Raw genomic sequence first — 22,859 nt, forward strand, 5'->3', positions numbered from 1 at the left:
GGGTCAGATAATAATAATCACAGTGGTTGTATAGGGTGCAACAGGTAAGCACCTCAGGAGTAAATGTCAGTTGGCTTTTCATAGCGAATCATTCAGAGTAACTCTACCGCACCTGCTGTCTCTAGAGAGTTGAAAAACGCAGGTATGGTACAAGGTAGTACGTCCGGTAAACAGGTCAGGGTTCCATAGACGCAGGCAGAATATTTGAAACTGGAGCAGCAGCACGACCAGGTGGACTGCACCTTTTAAAGGAAATTTTCCTGCATTGGCAGAGACTGCATTCACAGTAAAACGCTGTAGATAGCAAGGAGACAGCTAGTCAGATGGCCAGACCCACATCCGCTTCAGAGTCATCTCCCTAGCAGATGTTAAAGGCATCCAACTATTGTAATCAGATTGTGCTTGTCCTCTATGCACCTTTTAAAGGACATTTTCCTGCGTTGGAGGGGACTGCATTCACAGTAAAACGCTGTAGATAACAACAGTAGCTATTCCCAGAGTCCCTGTCTTTCCCTGAATGAGAAGCTGCTTAAACTCTAGTATATCCTCCAACCAAACCTAGCCCTCACTCTCACTTCCCTGGACAACAGATCCAAACCTAGCCCTCACTCTCACTTCCCTGGACAACAGATCCAAACCTAGCCCTCACTCTCACCTCCCTGGACAACAGATCCAAACCTAGCTCTCACTCTCACTTCCCTGGACAACAGATCCAAACCTAGCCCTCACTCTCACTTCCCTGGACAACAGATCCAAACCTAGCCCTCACTCTCACCTCCCTGGACAACAGATTCAAACCTAACCCTCACTCTCACTTCCCTGGACAACAGATCCAAACCTAGCCCTCACTCTCACTTCCCTGGACAACAGATCCAAACCTAGCTCTCACTCTCACTTCCCTGGACAACAGATCCAAACCTAGCCCTCACTCTCACTTCCCTGGACAACAGATCCAAACCTAGCCCTCACTCTCACTTCCCTGGACAACAGATCCAAATAAAGCCCTCACTCTCACCTCCCTGGACAACAGATCCAAACCTAGCCCTCACTCTCACCTCCCTGGACAATAGATCCAAACCTAGCCCTCACTCTCACCTCCCTGGACAACAGATCCAAACCTAGCCCACACTCTCACTTCCCTGGACAACAGATCCAAACCTAGCCCTCACTCTCACTTCCCTGGACAACAGATCCAAACCTAGCCCTCACTCTCACTTCCCTGGACAACAGATCCAAACCTAGCCCTCACTCTCACTTCCCTGGACAACAGATCCAAACCTAGCCCTCACTCTCACCTCCCTGGACAACAGATCCAAACCTAGCCCTCACTCTCACTTCCCTGGATAACAGATCCAAACCTAGCCCTCACTCTCACTTCCCTGGACAACAGATCCAAACCTAGCCCTCACGCTCACCTCCCTGGACAACAGATCCAAACCTAGCCCTCACTCTCACTTCCCTGGACAACAGATCCAAACCTAGCCTTCACTCTCACCTCCCTGGACAACAGATCCAAACCTAGCCCTCACTCTCACCTCCCTGGACAACAGATCCAAACCTAGCCCTCACTCTCACTTCCCTGGACAACAGATCCAAACCTAGCCCTCACTCTCACCTCCCTGGACAACAGATCCAAACCTAGCCCTCACTTCCACCTCCCTGGCAAACTCACTGGATCCAAACTACGCCACAAAACCACTCTGACCTGGACACACATATTCTGCTTCCTAGCAAAACATTATGTGTGTGTGTGTGTGTGTGTGTGTGTGTGGTGTGTGTGTGTGTGTGTGTGTGTGTGTGTGTGTGTGTGTGTGTGTGTGTGTGGTGTGTCTCTAACCTTTGAGGACCACCTCCAGTTCGTCTCGTAGGATGTCGAAGGTGCTGTATCGGGAGGTGGTCTCTGGGATGATGTTCTTCTTCAACCAGCCCCCACAGGCGTACTGATAGAAGTTGTCGCACGGGTCCACATTGGCATCCATGTTCTCTATCAGACGAGACGCTGCACACAGACAAATACAGCTCATATTCTACCGGGGTGTGTGTGTGTGTGTGTGTGTGTGTGTGTGTGTGTGTGTGTGTGTGTGTGTGTGTGTGTGTGTGTGTGTGTGTGTGTGTGTGTGTGTATTTACCTGACTGAGTGCAGTCTGCCGTGGTGCAGACACCATCTAAAAAGGGGAAAACAACATAAATCAGCCTGGTTATTCATCAATGCCAACTTAAAGAATAATTATATATATTTTTTTACAAACAAATCTCTATTTTTTATGTAATAGGCATGTTATAGAAGGTTCCAGATTCTTTGTTTGTGATTTCACTTGTTTTTCAAGTGACTCGAGCGATACCCCTCCGTCCAGTCTAGCAGCAGGCTACACAGAGAATGGAACAGCTGGAAAGGGAAAACAGCTCAAATCACACAAAATGGAATGTAATGTTACAGATGAAGTTCGGAATGACTCAATTTCAATGTACAACATCTAAAGACCCGTATCACTATACTGAGACCCGTATCACTATACTGAGACCCCGTATCACTATACTGAGACCCGTATCACTATACTGAGACCCGTATCACTATACTGAGGACCCGTATCCCTATACTGAGACCCGTATCACAATACTGACAGCGTTTCCCTTTCTAAAAGGGGTATTTGGGTGTTTTGGAGCATTCATACCAGAGTCCCCGTACTGCACAATGAGGATGAGGAAGTCATTTTATTTGTCACATACACGTGTTTAGCAGATGTTATTGCGGGTGTAGCGAAATGCTTGTGTTTCTAGCTCCAACAGCGCAGTAAAATCGAACAAGTAATATCTAACAATACACACAGTGGGTCTAGGGTGTCAGGTAAGGTAGAGACTCCTTGACTAGTTTCTCAAAGTACTTCATGATGACAGAAGTGAGTGCTACGGGGCGATAGTCATTTAGTTCAGTTACCTTTGCTTTTCTTGGGTACAGGAACAATGGTGGACATATTGAAGCATGTGGGGACAACAGTAAACACTCCAGCCAGCTGTTCTGCATCTGAGCCGGCAGCCTTGTGAGGGTTAACAGGCTTAAATGTCTTACTCACGTCAGCAATGGAGAAGGAGAGCCCACAGTCCTTGGTAACGGACCGCGTCAGCGACACTATGTTATCCACAAAGCGGGTGAAGGTGTTTAGCTTGTCCAGAAGCAAGACGTCGGTGTCCGCGACGTGGCTGGTTTTCCCTTTGTAGTCCATGACTGTCTGTAGACCCTGCCCATACACGTTGCCTGTCTGAGCTATTGAATTGCGACTCCACTTTGTCTCTATACATGCCTGTTTGATTGCCTTATGGAGGGAATAACAACACTGTTTGTATTCGGCCAAATTCCCAGTCACATTGCCGTGGTTAAATGTGATGGTTTTGTGCGAATGCTGCAATCTATCCATGGTTTCTGGTTAGGGTCAGTTTTAATAGTCGTGTAGGCGTGTATAGGTGTGTATATGGGAGGCGAAGTCAAGTGCAGGAGAGCGGAGTATAATAAACAGGCGCACTTTAATACCGGTTAACATAATACAGCAACTAACACATACCAGTGCCACTAACACGGTCTAAAACAAAAGTGCAGCGCCTGACAAATATCCACGTAACAATAAACAATCACTCACAAATACAACATGGGGAACAGAGGGTTAAATAATAAACAAGTAATTGGTTGAGTGAAGCCAGGTGTGATAAGACAAAGACAGAACAAATAGAAAATCAAAAGTGGATCGGCGGTGGCTAGAAAGCTGGTGACGTCGACCGCCGAACGCCGCCCGAACAAGGAGAGGGACCAACTTTGGCGGAAGTCGTGACAGTAACCCCCTCTTGCGCGCGTCTCCAGCAGCGCGCCGACACCGACCTCGGGGACGACCCGGAAGGCGCAGGGCGATCCGGATGGAGACGGTGGAAATCCCGCAGCAACGAAGGGTCCAGGACGTCCTCCAATGGCACCCAACATCTCACCTCCGGACCGTACCCCTCCCACTCCACGAGGTACTGAAGGCCCCTTGCCCGACGTCTCAAGTCCAGGATGGCTCGAACAGCATACGCCGGGGCCCCCTCGATGTCCAGAGGGGGCGGAGGAATCTCCCGCACCTCAGCTTCCTGGAGTGGACCAGCCACCACCGGCCTGAGGAGATACACATGGAACGAGGGATTAATGCGATAATCTGGGCGAAGCTGTAACCTGTAGCATACCTTGTTCAGTCTCCTCAGGACTTTAAATGGCCCCACAAACCACGGACCCAGCTTCCGGCAGGGCAGGCAGAGGGGCAGGTTTCGGGTCGAGAGCCAGACCCAGTACGAACACCGGGGCCTCGCTGCGGTGGCGGTCGGCGCTCGCTTTTTGCCGCCTCATGGCACGTTGTAGGTGCACATGGGCTGCGTCCCAGGTCCCCTCCGAGCGCTTGAACCATTCGTCCACCGCAGGAGCTTTGATCTGGCTCTGATGCCACGGTGCCAGAACCAGCTGATAGCCCAGTATGCACGGGAAAGGAGAGAGGTTAGTGGAGGAGTGGTGGAGTGAGTTTTGGGCCATCTCTGCCAAGGGGATGAACATCGCCCACTCCCCCGGCCGGTCCTGGCAATATGACCGCAGAAACCTACCCATATCCTGATTTACTCTCTCCACCTGCCCATTACTCTCGGGGTGAAAACCCGAGGTGAGGCTGACCGAGATCCCCAGATGTTCCATGAACGCTCTCCAGACCCTGGACGAGAACTGGGGACCACGATCAGAAACTATGTCCTCAGGCACCCCGTAGTGCCGGAAGATGTGTGTGAACAGGGCCTCCGCAGTCTGTAGGGCCATAGGGAGACGGGGCAAAGGGAGGAGACGGCAGGACTTAGAAAACCGATCCACAACGACCAGGATCGTGGTGTTGCCCTGTGAGGGAGGAAGATCCGTCACGAAGTCCACTGACAGGTGCGACCACGGCCGTTGTGAAATGGGTAGGGGTTGTACTTTCCCTCTGGGCAGGTGCCTGGGAGCCTTGCACTGGGCGCACACCAAGCAGGAGGAAACATAAACCCTCACGTCCTTGGCCAAGGTGGGCCACCAGTACTTCCCACTAAGGCAACGCACTGTCCGACTGATACCAGGATGACCAAAGGAGGGTGACGTATGGGTTCAATAGATCAAACGGTCACGGGCAGCAGACGGAACGTACAGGCACCCAGCTGGACACTGGAGGGGAGTGGGCTCTGTGCGTAACGCCCGCTCGATGTCCACGTCCAGCTCCCGCACCACCAGTGCCACCAGGCAAGAGGCCGAAAGTATGTGAGTGTGATCCATGGACCGCTCCTCTGTGTCACACATCCGGGAAAGTGTGTCTGCCTTAGCGTTCTGCGGACCTGGTCTGTAGGATAGAGTGAAAACAAAATGGGTAAAGAACATAGACCACCTTGCCTGGTGAGAGTTCAGTCTCCTCGCCACCCGGATGTACTCCAGATTGCGGTGGTCAGTCCAGATGAGAAAAGGGTGTTTAGCCCCCTCAAGCCAATGTCGCCATGCCTTCAGAGCCTTGACAACAGCCAACAGCTCCCGGTCCCCCACATCATAGTTTCGCTCCACCGGGCTGAGCTTCTTCGAAAAGAAAGCACAGGGGCGGAGCTTTGGTGGCATGCCCGAGTGCTGAGAGAGCACGGCTCCTATCCCAGCCTCGGACGCATCCACCTCCACTATGAACGCCAAAGAGGGATCCGGATGAGCCAGCACGGGAGCCGAGGTAAACAGAGCCTTCAGGTGACCAAAAGCCCTGTCCGCCTCAGCTGACCACTGCAGCCTCACCAGTCCCCCCTTCAGCAGTGAGGTAATGGGAGCTGCTACCTGACCAAAATCCTGGATAAACCTCCGGTAGTAGTTGGCAAACCCTAGAAACCGCTGCACTTCCTTTACCGTGGTGGGAGTCGGCCAATTACGCACAGCTGAAATGCGGTCACTCTCAATCTCCACCCCTGACGTGGAAATGCGGTACCCTAGGAAGGAGACGGACTGTTGGAAGAACAGACATTTCTCAGCCTTGACATACAGGTCACGATCCAACAGTCAACCAAGCACCCTGCGCACCAGGGACACATGCTCGGTGCGTGTAGCGGAGTATATCAGAATGTCAGCGATATAGAACACTACACCCTGCCCGTGCAGGTCCCGGAAAATCTTGTCAACAAAGGCCTGGAAGACTGATGGATCATTCATCAACCCATAGGGCATGACGAGGTCCTCATAGTGCCCTGAGGTGGTACTAAATGCCGTCTTCCACTCGTCCCCCTCTTGGATACGCACCAGATTGTAAGCGCTCCTGAGATCCAATTTTGTGAAGAAGCATGCCCCGTGCATTGACTCGATCGCACTGGCGATGAGAGGCAGCGGGTAGCTGTACATCACAGTGGATCTGATTGATACTTCGATAGTCAATACATGGGCACAGACCCCCATCCTTCTTCACAAAAAAGAAACTTGAGGAGGCAGGTGAAGTGGAGGGCCGAATGTATCCCTGTCCCAGGGATTTGGAGACATATGTTTCCATAGCCACCGTCTCCTCCTGTGACAGAGGATACACGTGACTCCTGGGAAGTGCTGCATCTACCAGGAGATTTATCGCACAATCCCCCCGTCGATGAGGTGGTAATTTAGTCGCCCTCCTACAGAAGGCGAGATCCAAATCGGCATATTCTGAAGGGATGCGCACGGTGGAGACCTGGTCTGGACTTTCCACCGTAGTCGCACCGATGGAAACCCCCACACACCTCCCTGAACACTCTCGTGACTCCCCCTTGAGAGCCCTCTGTTGCCACGAAATAGTGGGGTCATGACAGGCCAACCAGGGTAAGCCCAGCACCATGGGAAACGCAGGAGAATCAATAAGGAAGAGACTGGTTCTCTCCTTATGATCCTCCTGCATAACCATGTCAAGTGGAGCGGTGGCCTCGCTAATCAGCCCTGACCCTAATGGTCGACTATCTAGGGCGTGCACAGGGAAGGGCATATCCACAGGATCAAGGGGAATCCCTAAACTACGAGCAAATGAACGGTCAATAAAATTCCCAGCTGCGCCTTAATCTACTAGCGCTTTATGCTGGGACTGCGGGGAAAACTCAGGAAATGAAATAAAGACATACATGTGAGCAACAGGGGGCTCTTGGTGAGCCTGGTGCCAACTCACCTGGGTGACGATAGTGCCCTGTCTCGACTCCCTGAAGAACCCCCCCAGCACCGACCAGCAGTGTGCCCTCTGTGGCCACAGATGGTGCAGGGAATGGTCCCTCCTCCAGTCGCCCTAAGTGCAGCACCTCCCAGCTCCATGGGCGTCGGAGCGGAGGTGCTGGAACTGACAGGTCCCGATCCGGACGTCCGCGGGCAGTCCGGATGGACAGGTCCACCAGCTGGTCCAATGTGAGGGTGGTGTCTCGGCAGGCTAACTCCCGACGGACGTCCTCACGCAGACTGCACCTGTAGTGATCGATCAGGGCTCTGTCGTTCCATCCCGCGCTGGCGGCCAGGGTCCGGAAGTCCAAGGCGAAATCCTGCGCGCTCCTCGTCCCCTGCCTCAGGTGGAACAGACGTTCACCCTCAGGCGGGTGGTCGAACACTGCCCGAAAGCGGCGAGTGAACTCTGCGTAATGGTCCAACGCCGCATCTCCCTCACTCCATACGGCGTTGGCCCACTCCAGGGCTTTGCCTGAGAGGCAGGAGACGAGGGCGGACACACTCTCACGCCCCGGAGGAGCCGGGTGGACGGTCGCCAAGTAGAGTTCCAGCTGTAGTAGAAACCCCTGGCATCCGGCAGCCGTCCCCTCATACTCCCTCGGGAGCGTGAGTCGAATCCCGCTGGGACCAGGTGAAAGAGGGGTGGACAGTGGGACCTGTTGTAGTGGGGCTGGTGGAGGCGCTGAAAAACCTCCTCCTCTCTCCCAACGATCCATCGTCTGCAGCACGCGATCCATGGCTCTGCCCAGACGTTACAACATGGTCGCGTGCTGCTGAACACGCTCCTCCACTGCAACTGGGAGGGCGTCTGCTCCTGCTGACTCCATTCTTCGGGTAAGTGATTCTGTAATGCGTGTATATGGGAGGCGAAGTCAAGTGCAGGAGAGCGGAGTATAATAAACAGGCGCACTTTAATACCGGTTAACATAATACAGCAACTAACACATACCAGTGCCAATAACACGGTCTAAAACAAAAGTGCAGCGCCTGACAAATATCCACGTAACAATAAACAATCACTCACAAATACAACATGGGGAACAGAGGGTTAAATAATAAACAAGTAATTGGTTGAGTGAAGCCAGGTGTGATAAGACAAAGACAGAACAAATGGAAAATCAAAAGTGGATCGGCGGTGGCTAGAATGCTGGTGACGTCGACCGCCGAACGCCGCCCGAACAAGGAGAGGGACCGACTTCCGCGGAAGTCGTGACACACAGTGGGTACAACATCTCCTATACACTTCCTGATGAAAATCAGTCACTGCGTCTGCGGATTCATCTATGCTGTTCTCGGAGGTCAACCCCGAAAACATATCCCAGTCCGCAAGGTCAAAACAATCTTGAAGTGTGGATTCCGATTGGTCAGACCAGCATTGAATAGTTCTTAGCACGGGTACTTCCTGTTTGAGTTTCTACCTATAGGAAGGGAGGAGCAAAATGGAGTTGTGATCAGATTTGCCGAAAGGGAGGGCAGGGGGAGGGCCTTGTAGGCGTCCTGAAAGTTGGAGTAGCAATGGTCGAGTGTTTTACCAGAGTGAGTACCACAGTCAATGTATTGGTAGAACTTCGGTAGCGTTTCCCCCAAATTTACTTTGATAAAATCCCCAGCTACAATAAATGTGGCCCTCAGGATATGTGGTTTCCAGTTTGCATAAAGTCCAGTGAAGTTCTTTGAGGGCAGTCGTGGTATTGGCTTGAGGGGGAATATACACGGCTCTGACTATAACCAAAGAGAATTCTCTTGAGAGGTAATACAGTTCGCATTTTATTGTGAGGTATTCTAGGTTGGGTGAAGAAAAGGACTTGAGTTTCTGTATGTTATCATAATCACAACATGTGTAGTTAATCATGAAACGTACACCCCGCCATTCTTCTTCCCGGAGAGATATGTATTCCTGTCTGTGCAATGAACTGAGAACCCAACTGGCTGAACAGACTCAGACCCGATAGAGCCATGTTTCCGTGAAACAGAGTATGTTACAATTCCTGATGTCTCACTGGACGGAAATCCTTGCCCTGAGCTCGTCAATTTTATTATTCAGAGACTGAACATTAGCAAGTAATATACTCAGAAGCGGTGGGTGGTGTGCGCGCCTCCTGAGTCGGAATAAAAGTCCACTCCGAGTACCTCTTTTCTGCCGGCAGCCTCTGGAATCAGCTCAATTGCCCTGAGGGGCACGAACATAAGATCCAATTCGGGAAAGTCGTATTCCTGGTCGTAATGCTGGTAATGCTGGTGAGTTACCGCCACTCTGATATCCAATAGTTCTTCCCGGCTGTATATAATAACACAAAAAATTATGTAATAATGTAAAAAAAATAATTAAAAAAAACACACAAAAAAAACATTGCAAAGTTTCCTAAAAGCTAGAAGCACGGCAGCCTTATACGTTGGCGCCATTTTAAGTTTCTCAAAAACAAGTCAAATCGCAAAAATAAGTGTTTGGACCATTCCATAACGTTACATTTAAAAAAAAAAATGATTTGGTTTGATTTGGTCAAAAAGCAAACTTCTCCTTTAAGCACTCTGAGTATATACTACATAATCTAGAATATGGATCACTCTGTCATAATTTTTATTTATTTTTATTTTAGTTAACTTGGCAAGTCAGATAAGAACAAATTCTTATTTACAATGACGGCCAAGGAAAAGTGGGTTAACGGCCTTGTTCAGGGGCAGAACGACAGATTTTTACCTTGTCAGATCGGGGATTCGATCTAGCAACCTTTCGGTTACTGGCCCAACGCTCTAATGACTAGGCTACCTGCTGCCCTCAAGATACTACAGGATGTACATATGCACATCTCCGTGAACTGACTGAAATGTTTGACTTGGTTGAATGAACATTTGGCTCCTGAGAGCACTTCATGGTTTACTTGTACGGATTGTTTGGCATAATCTATGTCCCCATCTATCTTCCGAGCTCGTGGTGCTAGGTGACCTAAACTGGGACATGCTTAACACCCCGGCCATCCTACAATCTAAACTTGATGCCCTCAATCTCACACAAATGATCAATGAACCCACCAGGTGCAACACCAAATCTGTAAATACGGGCACCCTCATAGATATCATCCTAACCAACTTGCCCACCAAATACACCTCTGCTGTTTTCAACCAAGATCTCAGCGATCACTGCCTCATTGCCTGCATCCGTAATGGGGCTGCGGTCAAACGACCACCCCTCATCACTGTCAAACGCTCTCTAAAACACTTCAGCGAGCAGGCCTTTCTAATCGACCTGGCACAGGTATCCTGAAAGATATTGACCTATTCCCGCCAGTAGAGGATGCATGGTTATTCTTTAAAAGTTCCTTCCTCACCATCTTTTAAATAAGAATGTCCAATTCGAAAAATGTGGAACCAGGAACAGATATAGCCCTTGGTTCTCTCCAGACCTGAGTGCCCTTGACCAGCACAAAAACATCCTGTGGCGTTCTGCATTAGCATCGAATAGCCCCCGTGATATGCAACTTTTCAGGGAAGTTAGGAACCAATATACACAGGCAGTTAGGAAAGCTGAGGCTAGCTTTTTCAAGCAGAAATCTGCATGCTGTAGCAAAAACTCAAAAAGGTTCTGGGACACTGTAAAGCCATTGGAGAATAAGAGCACCTCCTCCCAGCTGCCCACTGCACTGAGGCTAGGAAACACTGACACCAACGATAAATCCACTATAATTGAGAATTTCAATAAGCATTTTTCTACGGCTGGCCATACTTACCACCTTTCTACCCCTACCCCGGTCAACAGCCCTGCGCTCCCCACAGCAACTCGCCCAAACCTCCCCCACTTCTCCTTCACCCAAATCCAGATAGCTGATGTTCTGAAAGAGCTGCAAAATCTGGACCCCTACAAATCAGTCGGACTAAACAATCTGGACCCTCTCTTTCTAAAATTATCTGACGAAATTGTTGCAACCCCTATTACTAGCCTGTTCAACCTTTCTTTCGTATTGTCTGAGATTCCGTGGTCATCCTCCTCTTCAAAGGAGGAGACAATCTAGACCCAAACTGCTACAGACCTATATCTATCCTACCCTTCCTTTCTAAGGTCTTCGAAAGCCAAGTTAACAAACAGATTACGACCATTTCGAATCCCACCACACCTTCTCCGCTATGCAATCTGGTTTCAGAGCTGGTCATGGGTGCACCTCAGCCACGCTCAAGGTCCTAAACGACATCATAACCACCATCGATAAGAGACATTACTGTGCGGCCGTATTCATCGTCCTGGCCAAGGCTTTCGACTCTGTCAATCACCACATTCTTATCGGCAGACTCGACAGCCTTGGTTTCTCAAATGATTGCCTCGCCTGGTTCACCAACTACTTCTCTGATAGAGTTCAGTGTGTCAAATCGGAGGGCCTGTTGTCCGGACCTCTGGCAGTCTCTATGGGTGTACCACAGGGTTCAATTCTCGGGCCAACTCTCTTCTCTGTATACATCAATGATGTCGCTCTTGCTGCTGGTGATTCTCTGATCCACCTCTACGCAGACAACACCATTCTGTCTACCTCTGGCCCCTCTTTGGACACTGTGTTAACTAACCTCCAGACGAGCTTCAATGACATACAACTCTCCTTCCGTGGCCTCCAACTGCTCTTAAATGCAAGTAAAACTAAATGTATGCTCTTCAACCGATCGCTGCCCGCACCTGCCCGCCCGTCCAGCATCACTATTCTGAACTGTTCTGACTCTGTGGACAACTACAAATACCTAGGTGTCTGGTTAGACAGTAAACTCTCCTTCCAGTTTCACATTAAACAATTCTAATCCAAAATTAAATCTAGAATCGGCTTCCTACATACCCTCATAAACATACCCTCGTAAAACTGACCATCCTACCGATCCTCGAATTCGGCGATGTCATTTACAAAATAGCCTCCAGCCTTCACCAAAGCCCCATATACTACCCACCACTGCGACCTGTACGCTCTCATTGGCTGGCCCTCGCTTCATACTCATCGCCATACCCACTGGCTCCAGGTCATCTACAAGTCTCTGCAAGGTAAAGCCCCGCCTTATCTCAGCTCACTGGTCACCATAGCAGCACCCACCCATAGCACGCGCTCCAGCAGGTATATCTCACTGGTCACCCCCAAAGCCAACTCTTCCTTTGGCCGCCTCTCCTTCCAGTTCTCTGCCTTCAATGACTGGAACGAACTGCAAAAATCACTGAAGCTGGAGACTCATATCTCCCTTACTAGCTTTAAGCACCAGCAGTCAGAGCAGCTCACAGATCACTGCACCTATACATAGCCCATCTGTAAATAGCTCATTCAACTACCTCATCCCCATACTGTATTTATGTATTTACCTTGCTCCTTTGCACCCCAGTATCTCTACTTGCACATTCATCTCCTGCACATCTACCATTCCAGTGTTTAATTGCAAAATTGTAATTACTTCGCCACCATGGCCTATTTATTGCCTTACCTCCCTTATCCTACCTTATTTGCACACACTATATATAGACTTTTTCTACTGTATTATTGATTGTATGTTTGTTTATTCCATGTGTAACTCTGTGTTGTTGTATGTGTCGAACTGCTTTGCTTTATCTTGGCCAGGTCCCAGTTGTAAATGAGAACTTGTTCTCAACTAGACTGGTTAAATAAAGGTTAAATAAATACAAAAAAAAAAAAAAAATGTTAATCTCCCAAGTTTGGGAGACCCTGCAATAGATGATATTCACACAGTAACAACTAACGGATAAACAAGAAACACATCCTTCTCAATCCCTTCATCCCTTCCCATATCTCTAGACCTCATCTCTTTCATTTCCTCTGCTAGTATGCTAATGTTGATCATGATTATCAATTCAAATTTAACAAAAATAAGTAGATGTTTTGAACATGAATGTAATGTTGGGCGGGCTCCAGACATGGGGGTAAATATTTACTCTTTCAGGCTGTTTTCTGTCAGACTCAATTCAGATATATATTTTTTCCACTAATTGGTCTTTTGACTAATCAGCTCTTAAAAAGATGTGATGTGAAAAGATGTGCTGTGATTAATCAAATGACCAATAAGTGTAACAATATCAGAATTGGGCTGCCTGTGTAAAAGGTTAATGCTATCTACATTCCTTTGGACATCCCTAACCTAAAGCCTAACCTTAATCCTTACCCTAACTATTTTAAATTTCAACTTCAATGAGGCAGAGACGTCCCAAGGAGCCCTGATAGCAAGGTCCCTATGTAAACGCAACAAGTTTGGGGCTAATGTCTGTTTTAAATGCTACACTATGAAACCACACACTGTTGAATCATTCCCACAGTGCAGGACTAGGCCTGTTACACTATGAAACCACACACTGTTGAATCATTCCCACAGTGCAGGACTAGGCCTGTTACACTATGAAACCACACACTGTTGAATCATTCCCACAGTGCAGGACTAGGCCTGTTACACTATGAAACCACACACTGTTGAATCATTCCCACAGTGCAGGACTAGGCCTGTTACACTATGAAACCACACACTGTTGAATCATTCCCACAGTGCAGGACTAGGCCTGTTATACTATGAAACCACACACTGTTGAATCATTCCCACAGTGCAGGACTAGGCCTGTTACACTATGAAACCACACACTGTTGAATCATTCCCACAGTGCAGGACTAGGCCCGTTATACTATGAAACCACACACTGTTGAATCATTCCCACAGTGCAGGACTAGGCCCGTTATACTATGAAACCACACACTGTTGAATCATTCCCACAGTGCAGGACTAGGCCCGTTACACTATGAAACCACACACTGTTGAATCATTCCCACAGTGCAGGACTAGGCCTGTTACACTATGAAACCACACACTGTTGAATCATTCCCACAGTGCAGGACTAGGCCCGTTACACTATGAAACCACACACTGTTGAATCATTCCCACAGTGCAGGACTAGGCCTGTTACACTATGAAACCACACACTGTTGAATCATTCCCACAGTGCAGGACTAGGCCCGTTATACTATGAAACCACACACTGTTGAATCATTTCCACAGTGCAGGACTAGGCCTGCTACACTATGAAACCACACACTGTTGAATCATTCCCACAGTGCAGGACTAGGCCCGTTACACTATGAAACCACACACTGTTGAATCATTCCCACAGTGCAGGACTAGGCCTGTTACACTATGAAACCACACACTGTTGAATCATTCCCACAGTGCAGGACTAGGCCTGTTACACTATGAAACCACACACTGTTGCAGAGACTTTGATATTACCGGCTGCAATTGATTTGGTGAAAACGATGTGTGTGGAGGCAGAGGCACAGAAACTCACATCAAAACCTTTGTCAGAAAACACTGTTAAACAAAGAATGTATGCTCTCGCTAGCAATCAAGAGGAAACTCTGACTGAATGACTCAAAAACTCCCCAGTTTGTGCTCTCCAAATTGACTTATATATATATATATATGAGGGCCGAGATTCCCATGCATTGACTTTTGTTCGCTACATGTCGGGGGATGCTATTCACAAGTACAAATTCTTCTGTCTCACGATTCCCGAGCATGGAGCGGCACAGGGGATGTTCAGTGTGCTGCATGGCTATATTATAAAAACAGATTCCATACGGGGTCGAATGGTGGGCTTCTGCACAGATGGGGCTCCATCTATGGCGGGATGGCGAGCAGGCCTCTACACTCTAGTTATGTCTCCCTCTGCCATATGGACACATTGTATGATACACCCACTGAGCAAAAATGGATACACCCAGAGCAACTGCCAGCAAAAGAGCTGAGAGCAGAACTCAGAGATATACTGCAGCAGGTAACTTTGATTGTAAAGTAAATCGCACAAACGCCTGTTCACAAAACTATGTGGAGATATGGGATCAGAGCATGACAATGTTCTATTTCACACCGAGGCTTGGTGGTTATCGAGGGGGAGTGGTGGAAAGACGTTTTGCATTGAGAGAGGAACTGTTATCATTCACAATGGATGTCATAAAAAAAAAAGACTTGGTTGATTTTCTGTGTTAGAAAATGTGTCTCCTTGCCTGTGTAACAGACATATTTGGTAAACCAAATGAACCGAACGCAACATTCTATAGATGAGTGACCCAATCAGTGGATTCAGATCAGAGGAAAGAATTCTTATTGGAGTCTTTGCCCCCCATCCCACGGCTGTGCGTGTTTCTAACAGAACACAGGATCTGTGTCCCACATGAGTGATGACTGCTCACCTCTGATGGGTTCTGAGTTCTAAACTTGAAAATATGAAGTATCCTTAACCATATCACTGAGGGAGAGAGGGGAATGTAGAACGTTTACATTCTGTCAGAATATTTTATTGTTGGACATCAGGGATACTATGAGTGAGGAATTTTGTCAGGTCAGATTAAATGAGGAAGAACAGATATCTCTAAGGTTCTGGATAGTGTCGTGTCTTTACTATCGATTAAATGATATGACATGCTATTTTATGAAATCAATTCTCTGTCATTTATATTACCTGATTAAACTAATCATGTAAATGTAATTAACTAGGAAGTCGGGGCACCACGGAAGAATGTTTATAGAGCTGTTGTCTTCCGAATAAACTCTGAAAGATCTGGTCATCTTTTACATAAATAGCAGTCAGTTATTAATTGTCACCTTATTTCATTCGCATCTGAACGTCGTACAATTATTGGGTATCTTCATGAACCCTGGCTAACAAGTTGAATCAGCAATACAAAAATTGGTTTAATTATTTCTTTACTAAACACCTAAATAATCACACAGAATTAAATATACACAGGATGGATCAGACATTGATTACTAATTATGTCATAAAAGAAAACGTCCCTAGCAGACAAAACCGATATGACGACTGGTTACACAAAGAAAGAGGGTTGGGTTTGAATGAAAGCGCGGGAAGACTGAGGAACAAAAGGATTGGGTCTCTATCGGACCTCATGAAGCTATGCTATCATAAATACAGAATCTTATGCATTCTAAATAACCTCCCATTCGGAAAAGGAAAATGCAATAAATATATTTACTCTGAGCTGCGCTTTGATAGATTGGTCGAAAATGGAAGGCTGGGTTGCCCAGCAGAGATCTCCCTTGTGCTTTGAAGAATATTTCTGGGCGGATACATTGTAGTCTGTCGCCGTGTGGTAGAACGGATACGATGTAGTGCCCTGTCGTTCTGAAGAGATTGTCCGTCCTTTCCTAGGCCACGCACGTTTACAGCTGCTGCTGATAACTCGATGTCTAGGATGTATCACTTCTTTAGTGAATAAGAGTTCAAAGTTCATACCAAGTTGCCATACTACAAGCTCATGCTATATTCTGGCTGGTATTGTCGAAATTCATCCTTCCAGCTTGGCGATCGTCACTTCCACATTGAAATTAGCCATTTTAAACGTATGGACAGCAGTCCTCACGTCAATGGGAACACAATGTTAATTTTGTTAGGTTGTAGTAATTCAACCATTCGCAACCAGAGCTCATGCTGAGGTTGGTTTAGTTCGCCGTGAATTGGGGGCTCTTATAGAAATTTAGAAAAGGGGTTGGTTCATCATTTCCAACCAATGCCTATTTCACGTGGGTGTGGCCACTGAGTCAGCATATTTTACTTATGAAAACAATTCTCTCACTCTAAAAACTAAAATTACATTTCATTTTTTCACAAATAGTTTAATATATAAACATTTAAATTGCACAACAATTCCATGTGAATCTGATAACTAGAATGTGTAGACTTTCCCAGATACAGTTTATGTCGTCCTGTCATCAGTCATAATGTCTCAGACGACAACTGATCTGACATCATATTCTTAAGAACCAACGGATACTTTCAACTGGTTGGATTACCGAAATATTGTTTCGTTCCCAACGTTTTGATGTTACCATACTCTCTCTATGTTAACAAAGGGCTTTCCAAGAGTCCATTCTGTAGAGTAGAGAGAAAAAAGGGGGGAAAGGTATTTATGGGGGTCATAAACCTCACCAACAGGGCAACGTCATGACAATAGCAACAGAGGTGTATTGGCTGTTCAGATGTGTAAGGAGGGGCTCAGAGAAAGTGTTAAATATCAGTGCTTGTGTGAATATGTTCTTTGTCTTATGTAGCTGTATGACCCAGTGGGTGAAGAAACTTGGTGTGAGCTTTACTATGCGTCCATGAGTTTTTTACTCTGTTTATTTAGCACCTCCAACGCTTGGAAGAGCACCTTGGGACCTACTTCCCAATCCGTTTGACTGTGATCCTGGCTCAGCTGATATGCTGGTAAGTGAAACCAAACGGCTGATGGAGCTATCATGTGACTGAATGCTGCAGACAACGCATTCACAGCTGACTACGGAGGAGTTTTGATTTCTGACTCAAAGGGAATATCCTGCCAGAAACTGGGATCTTGTTTTGAATGGTCATCCCACTCCAACTCGGGAACTCTGACCTCCTTCTAGAGCTCAGACTTTCTGACCTGAAGATCACTGATGTCATGATTTTGACCTCGTATTTTTCAGAGTTCCTGGTTGTCTTGAAAGCACCATAAAACTCATGGTACCCGTCGCCAGCTCGAGAGGCAAAACACACACACACATAAAGTGACACACACACACAGTGACACACATACACACTGTGACACACAGGCAGTGACACACATACACACTGTGACACACACACACACAAACAGAGGGGTGCGGAGACTCCTGTGGCAAACTAGCTCCCTGTTGCATCCTGCCTGCTGTGACTGTTTAGAAATCTATCCACTATAATTGGCAGGGAAAATGGTTTTTCAGGACTTATGGTGGTAGAAATGTACACAATTGTTACCTGGAGGAAAATGGGGGAGGGTCATGCTTTTTAATTTCAGTATGGGAGTGGGTTTAGTGGGTTTTTATTTAGTCCAGAGGGTAATGTAATTTGTAATTGATTAACAAACCTAACGCAACGTAAATCCTCATCTGCACTTTATATCACTCCAGTGTAAATTTCTAAATTGTAATTACTTTGCCACTATTGGCCTATTTATTGCCTTACCTCCTTACTTCATTTGCACACACTGTATACAGATTTTTCTATTGTGCACGTTATTGTGCACGTTTGTTTATCCCATGTGTAACTCTGTGTTGTTGTTTTTGTTGCACTGCTTTGCTTTATCTTGGCCAGGTCGCAGTTGTAAATGAGAACTTGTTCTCAAGTCAAATCAAATGTTATTGGTCACATACACATGGTTAGCAGATGTTAATGCGAGTGTAGCGAAATGCTTGTGCTTCTAGTTCTGACCATGCAGTAATATCTAACAAGTAATCTAACAATTTCACAACAACTACCTAATACACACAAACACACACAAATGTAAAGGGTGAATAAGAATATGTACATATAAATATAAACTGGCCTGCCTGGTTAAATAATGGTGAAATAAAAATAAATACATTTAAAAAATCTAAAAAGGTATAGGTTCGGGGGTGTCAGAAATATTGAAGCTATTTTCGCAACCAAAAATGTTCATTGCAGTGCTGGTGATGGCGCGAAAGTGCTGGGTTTTGATGAATAAACCAGTTGTGGGTGTGTCGAGGCTTGGCCCCGAACTGGCCAATCAGAACTTGCTCCATGACTAAATATGTGGTTGCTTCAAGTTGGGTATTTTCGGTCTTATATGTACTGCTTTGGAATCAACTCCAATTCCAATGATAGTCCATTATAGTTTGTTAAAGAGCTAACAGAAACCAAATAACAAAATGTAGACCCATCCCATATATGTTATGTTAACTTGAACCTGTTTGCAGTCAACATTGTTCTAAGTAATTGCATGGCTTTCATGTTGAAATATATACATATCATTCACACTGATATAGGGGCTATGCCTGCTGTAGATTGCAATATGGCTGAGCATGCCAAACGTTGTCAATAAGCAAGATACAATTCAATATTAATAAGGCCTAAAAAGAGTGAATAACTATCATCAAATTCTAAACAAAACGAAATAATAACTGATATGATTTACACACATCCACATTTTTCACAGTAGCAGAACAAAGATCCAATATAAAGAGAAGGGGAGAATGTCCACTCACCATTTATACTGCTCCCAAATATTATGTGTTATATGCATATTGGAATCATCTTTCAGATAGCATTCTCACTTCTCCAGAAGTTGCATTGCATACGCGTCATGGACGTTCTCACCAATCAAACCAGAACAGTGTGAATCATAATAATACGTTTGGTTTTAATAAAATTCTATGACAAAGACAAGCAATCTGTTCTGTTTTTTTTTCAACAACAACAATAAATACATGTAAAATGTAATGATATCATAATATCGTCAGGATTAAAAAAAATTGCTGTTGAACTAGCTCTGACCTCGGGTAAGGGTAGCCTATGGAGGGATTTGGGTTTAAAAAATGTGAAACTGGAAAGAAGCAATTTTTTAACGAAAATAACTTCTAAATACAGGTTTACCGGTATTCGCCAAGGTTCTCATCTCTGGCTTCATGATGACACATGTAGCCTACATCATGAAGGGTGTATTACCGGCATCCAAATAATGGCTAAAATAATGTAGGCCAAGCTACAATACATAGATAAAAAGGGAATGTCAGCTCACGGTTTTGCTCCTCTCAAACTTGATCTTTTAATAAAGCTTCACCATCTGGCAGTCTGATGGACAAATCTGGGTTTGGAGGATGCCAGGAGAACGCTACCTGCCTGAATGCATAGTGCCAAGTGTAAAGTTTGGTGGAGGAGGAATAATGGTCTGGGGCTGTTTTTCATGGTTCGGGCCCATTAGTTCCAGTGAATGGAAATCTTAACGCTACAGCATACAACGATATTCTAGACGATTCTGTGCTTCCAACTTTGTGGCAACAGTTTGGGGAAGGCCCTGTCCTATTTCAGCATGACAATTCACCCAACATCAGTGTCCTACCTCAGTAATGCTGTTGTGGCTGAATGGAAGCAAGTCCCTGCAGCAATGTTCCAACATCTAGTGGTAAGCCTAGAAAGTGGAGGCTGTTATAGCAGCAAAGGGGGGACCAACTCCCTATTAAAGCCCATGATTTTGGAGTGAGATGTTCGACAAGCAGATGTCCACATACTTTTGGTCATATAGTTTATTTCATCTAACATAACCAGGAAATGCATGATTGATATTTTGATGAGCAACCTGTCAAAGAATTATCAGATGTGTTTTTGGCTCTTCAGAGAATTTACCGCCATCTTTGTGCATATTGACTTATAGCCTATATTATATTAGTGGGAACTCAAAACACTTAGCTAGATTTCTAACCCTAAATATGATATCATTGCTTTACAGCCATGTTGGCTAATTGATTAATTTATCAGTAAATGTAGGCTAATGTCCTACAAAAACGTTGCAGTGCAAGGCTACCTATGGGACTGCAAACAGTGCACTCTGCTCCGCTCCACAGGTGCATCAAAACCATGCTAGGCTACAGACATGCTAGGCCACAGACATGCTAGGCTACAGACATGCTAGGCTACAGACATGCTAGGCTACAGACATGCCAGACTACAGACATGCTATGCTACAGACATGCTATGCTACAGACATGCTACGCTACAGACATGCTAGGCCACAGACATGCTAGGCCACAGACATGCTAGGCCACAGACATGCTAGGTTACAGACATGCTAGGCTACCGACATGCTAGGCTACAGACATGCAGGACTACAGCCTACAGAACAACAGTAGATGCATTTGAAAACTGTCTTTTTCCAGCAATTGCATTTGAGCAAAGGTCATATGCTTGTGCTTCTCATAATGCATCTTTCCTTCCTCTGTGACCACAGTGGGGAGAGGGAGTGAGAGTGGCTCGCTCACACAGCAGCAGACAGTGAAACAGGGACAAGCAGATACTTTCATAGCAGGAATCAACATAATGAATAGGCTATTACTGTTGACCAAATAATGGTTCTAGAACATTCTACTGGAACATTGTGTAGAAATAATTATCCAAATTCGCAAAAACTCTTCAATAAGAAGGCAACGTCGGTGTCTGTCATTTTCGGTTTATCAGAGACTTGTCAGAACCTGGCTTTGGGATGCAGGGGGGAAAGTGGGGCTGTAGAGCGAGATGATATATTCAACGACAGCCTACTTTTCTATATTCAAGGGGAGAGAGAGACAAACATAGCTAGACTGTTATTTTACTATTAAACTCAATACTAGTGTTGTTTTCAATTTCTAAAGTAGTTTGTGTTTCTTAACCAGGCAAAGCTAAATAGTAGGCTGGTGACTGATGGCTACGGGTGATGTGTAGCCTATGTTCGGAGACTCCCTGCCCACACTCATGGCTTGCTCCCCTGCAGCTCACCAGCTGATGTAGGCTGCGTGTGCCGGGTATGAAGCGTCCTTCCACACCTACAGAACAGAACCCTCGCTGCTCTGCGCACCCAGTGCTAACATTCTGATTATCATTGTAGCCTATCCAGTCCAAGTGCAAATAGGCACGAGAAGGCAGTCGGTGTCACCCAATGGTCAAGTCTGAGTCTGAGTGCAGTCGGACTCGAGTACTACAACACCGGGAAACAGTACTGCTGATCAGACAGTAGTAGTCAGTAGTATAACTATACTGAAGGAAACAGTACTGCTGATCAGACAGTAGTAGTCAGTAGTATAACTATACTGAAGGAAACAGTACTGCTGGTCAAACAGTAGTAGTCAGTAGTATAACTATACTGAAGGAAACAGTGCTGCTGGTCAGACAGTAGTAGTCAGTAGTATAACTATACTGAAGGAAACAGTGCTGCTGGTCAGACAGTAGTAGTCTCAAAGCACTTGAGAGACAGTGACCTATGCTATAGGAAAAACCCTTTCATTCAGAGGCGTCAAACATACAACACACTGTTGTTCTATTCTCTATGTTTTTGTTCCTTTTTCACCAATAGGAACACTTTAATAGGGCGCCCAATCGGGTGGCTCGAGTCCAAAAACGAACAAACTAAAATTAAAACCAAATGGAAACTGTGTGAAAATTATAATGGACCTACATTCAAACAGTTTCTAGACTTTAATAATAATTAATAATCATTGGGACAGTCAGCGAGCATAAAACAATCCTAAAACAATGGATATAGGACTATTTTTGGCAAATTTGGATGGCTAGCTAGCCTTTTAGCTTCACACATCACCAATTGAAATAATCTGATTCAAAATTAAATAATATACCGTGACAAATATTCAATGTATACTCTTCCATATCTTCTGAAAATAGAATGTCATATTTTTTTGTCAATGACAAAAAAAAAGCACATAGCTATCTGTTTTTATGTTTCAAAATAGCCTACAATAACATTATCACTTCTTAACAAAGACTCTTCTTTTGGGGAGGATTCTAATAAGGATACAATATCGTTTGGTTTATTGTTTGAACAGTCGCTGAGATTAGATTTGGGTATCAATGCAAAACAGGTTGCTTATTTAATGCCAAGCTAAACCAAGACAGCAATCTTGAAGTTGAAATGATTTTGAAGTTGATTAGCTTCCCACATCGCCAAGTGAAATAATCAGATTTATAATGATATAATATGCCCTGGCAAATATTCTTCTACATGCCAGTGTAACCTACAACATTATCCCAGTTTGATATGCAGCTTGAATATATTCACTCCCATATCAGCTAAAATACAATGATATCATGTTTTGGTCGAGGAGAAAAAGCTCA

At 45.8% G+C, this 22,859-nt stretch overlaps 1 protein-coding gene across 1 annotated transcript in view; it reads right to left on the bottom strand.

The window, feature by feature from the left end:
* LOC106613305 (neprilysin) overlaps window positions 1-22,859 on the bottom strand; it is a 78,336-nt gene that overhangs the window by 40,666 nt on the left and 14,811 nt on the right. The window contains exons 3-4 of the mRNA XM_045724839.2: window positions 2,130-2,165; window positions 1,838-1,999 (exon numbers count right to left, since the gene is read on the bottom strand). Coding sequence (XP_045580795.1) covers window positions 1,838-1,999; window positions 2,130-2,165 — 198 coding nt within the window. The remainder of the gene's footprint in view (window positions 1-1,837; window positions 2,000-2,129; window positions 2,166-22,859) is intronic.

The sequence above is a fragment of the Salmo salar genome, chromosome 09 (assembly GCF_965601325.2).
Source record: "Salmo salar chromosome 09, fSalSal1, whole genome shotgun sequence".
NCBI classification, from domain to species: domain Eukaryota; kingdom Metazoa; phylum Chordata; class Actinopteri; order Salmoniformes; family Salmonidae; genus Salmo; species Salmo salar.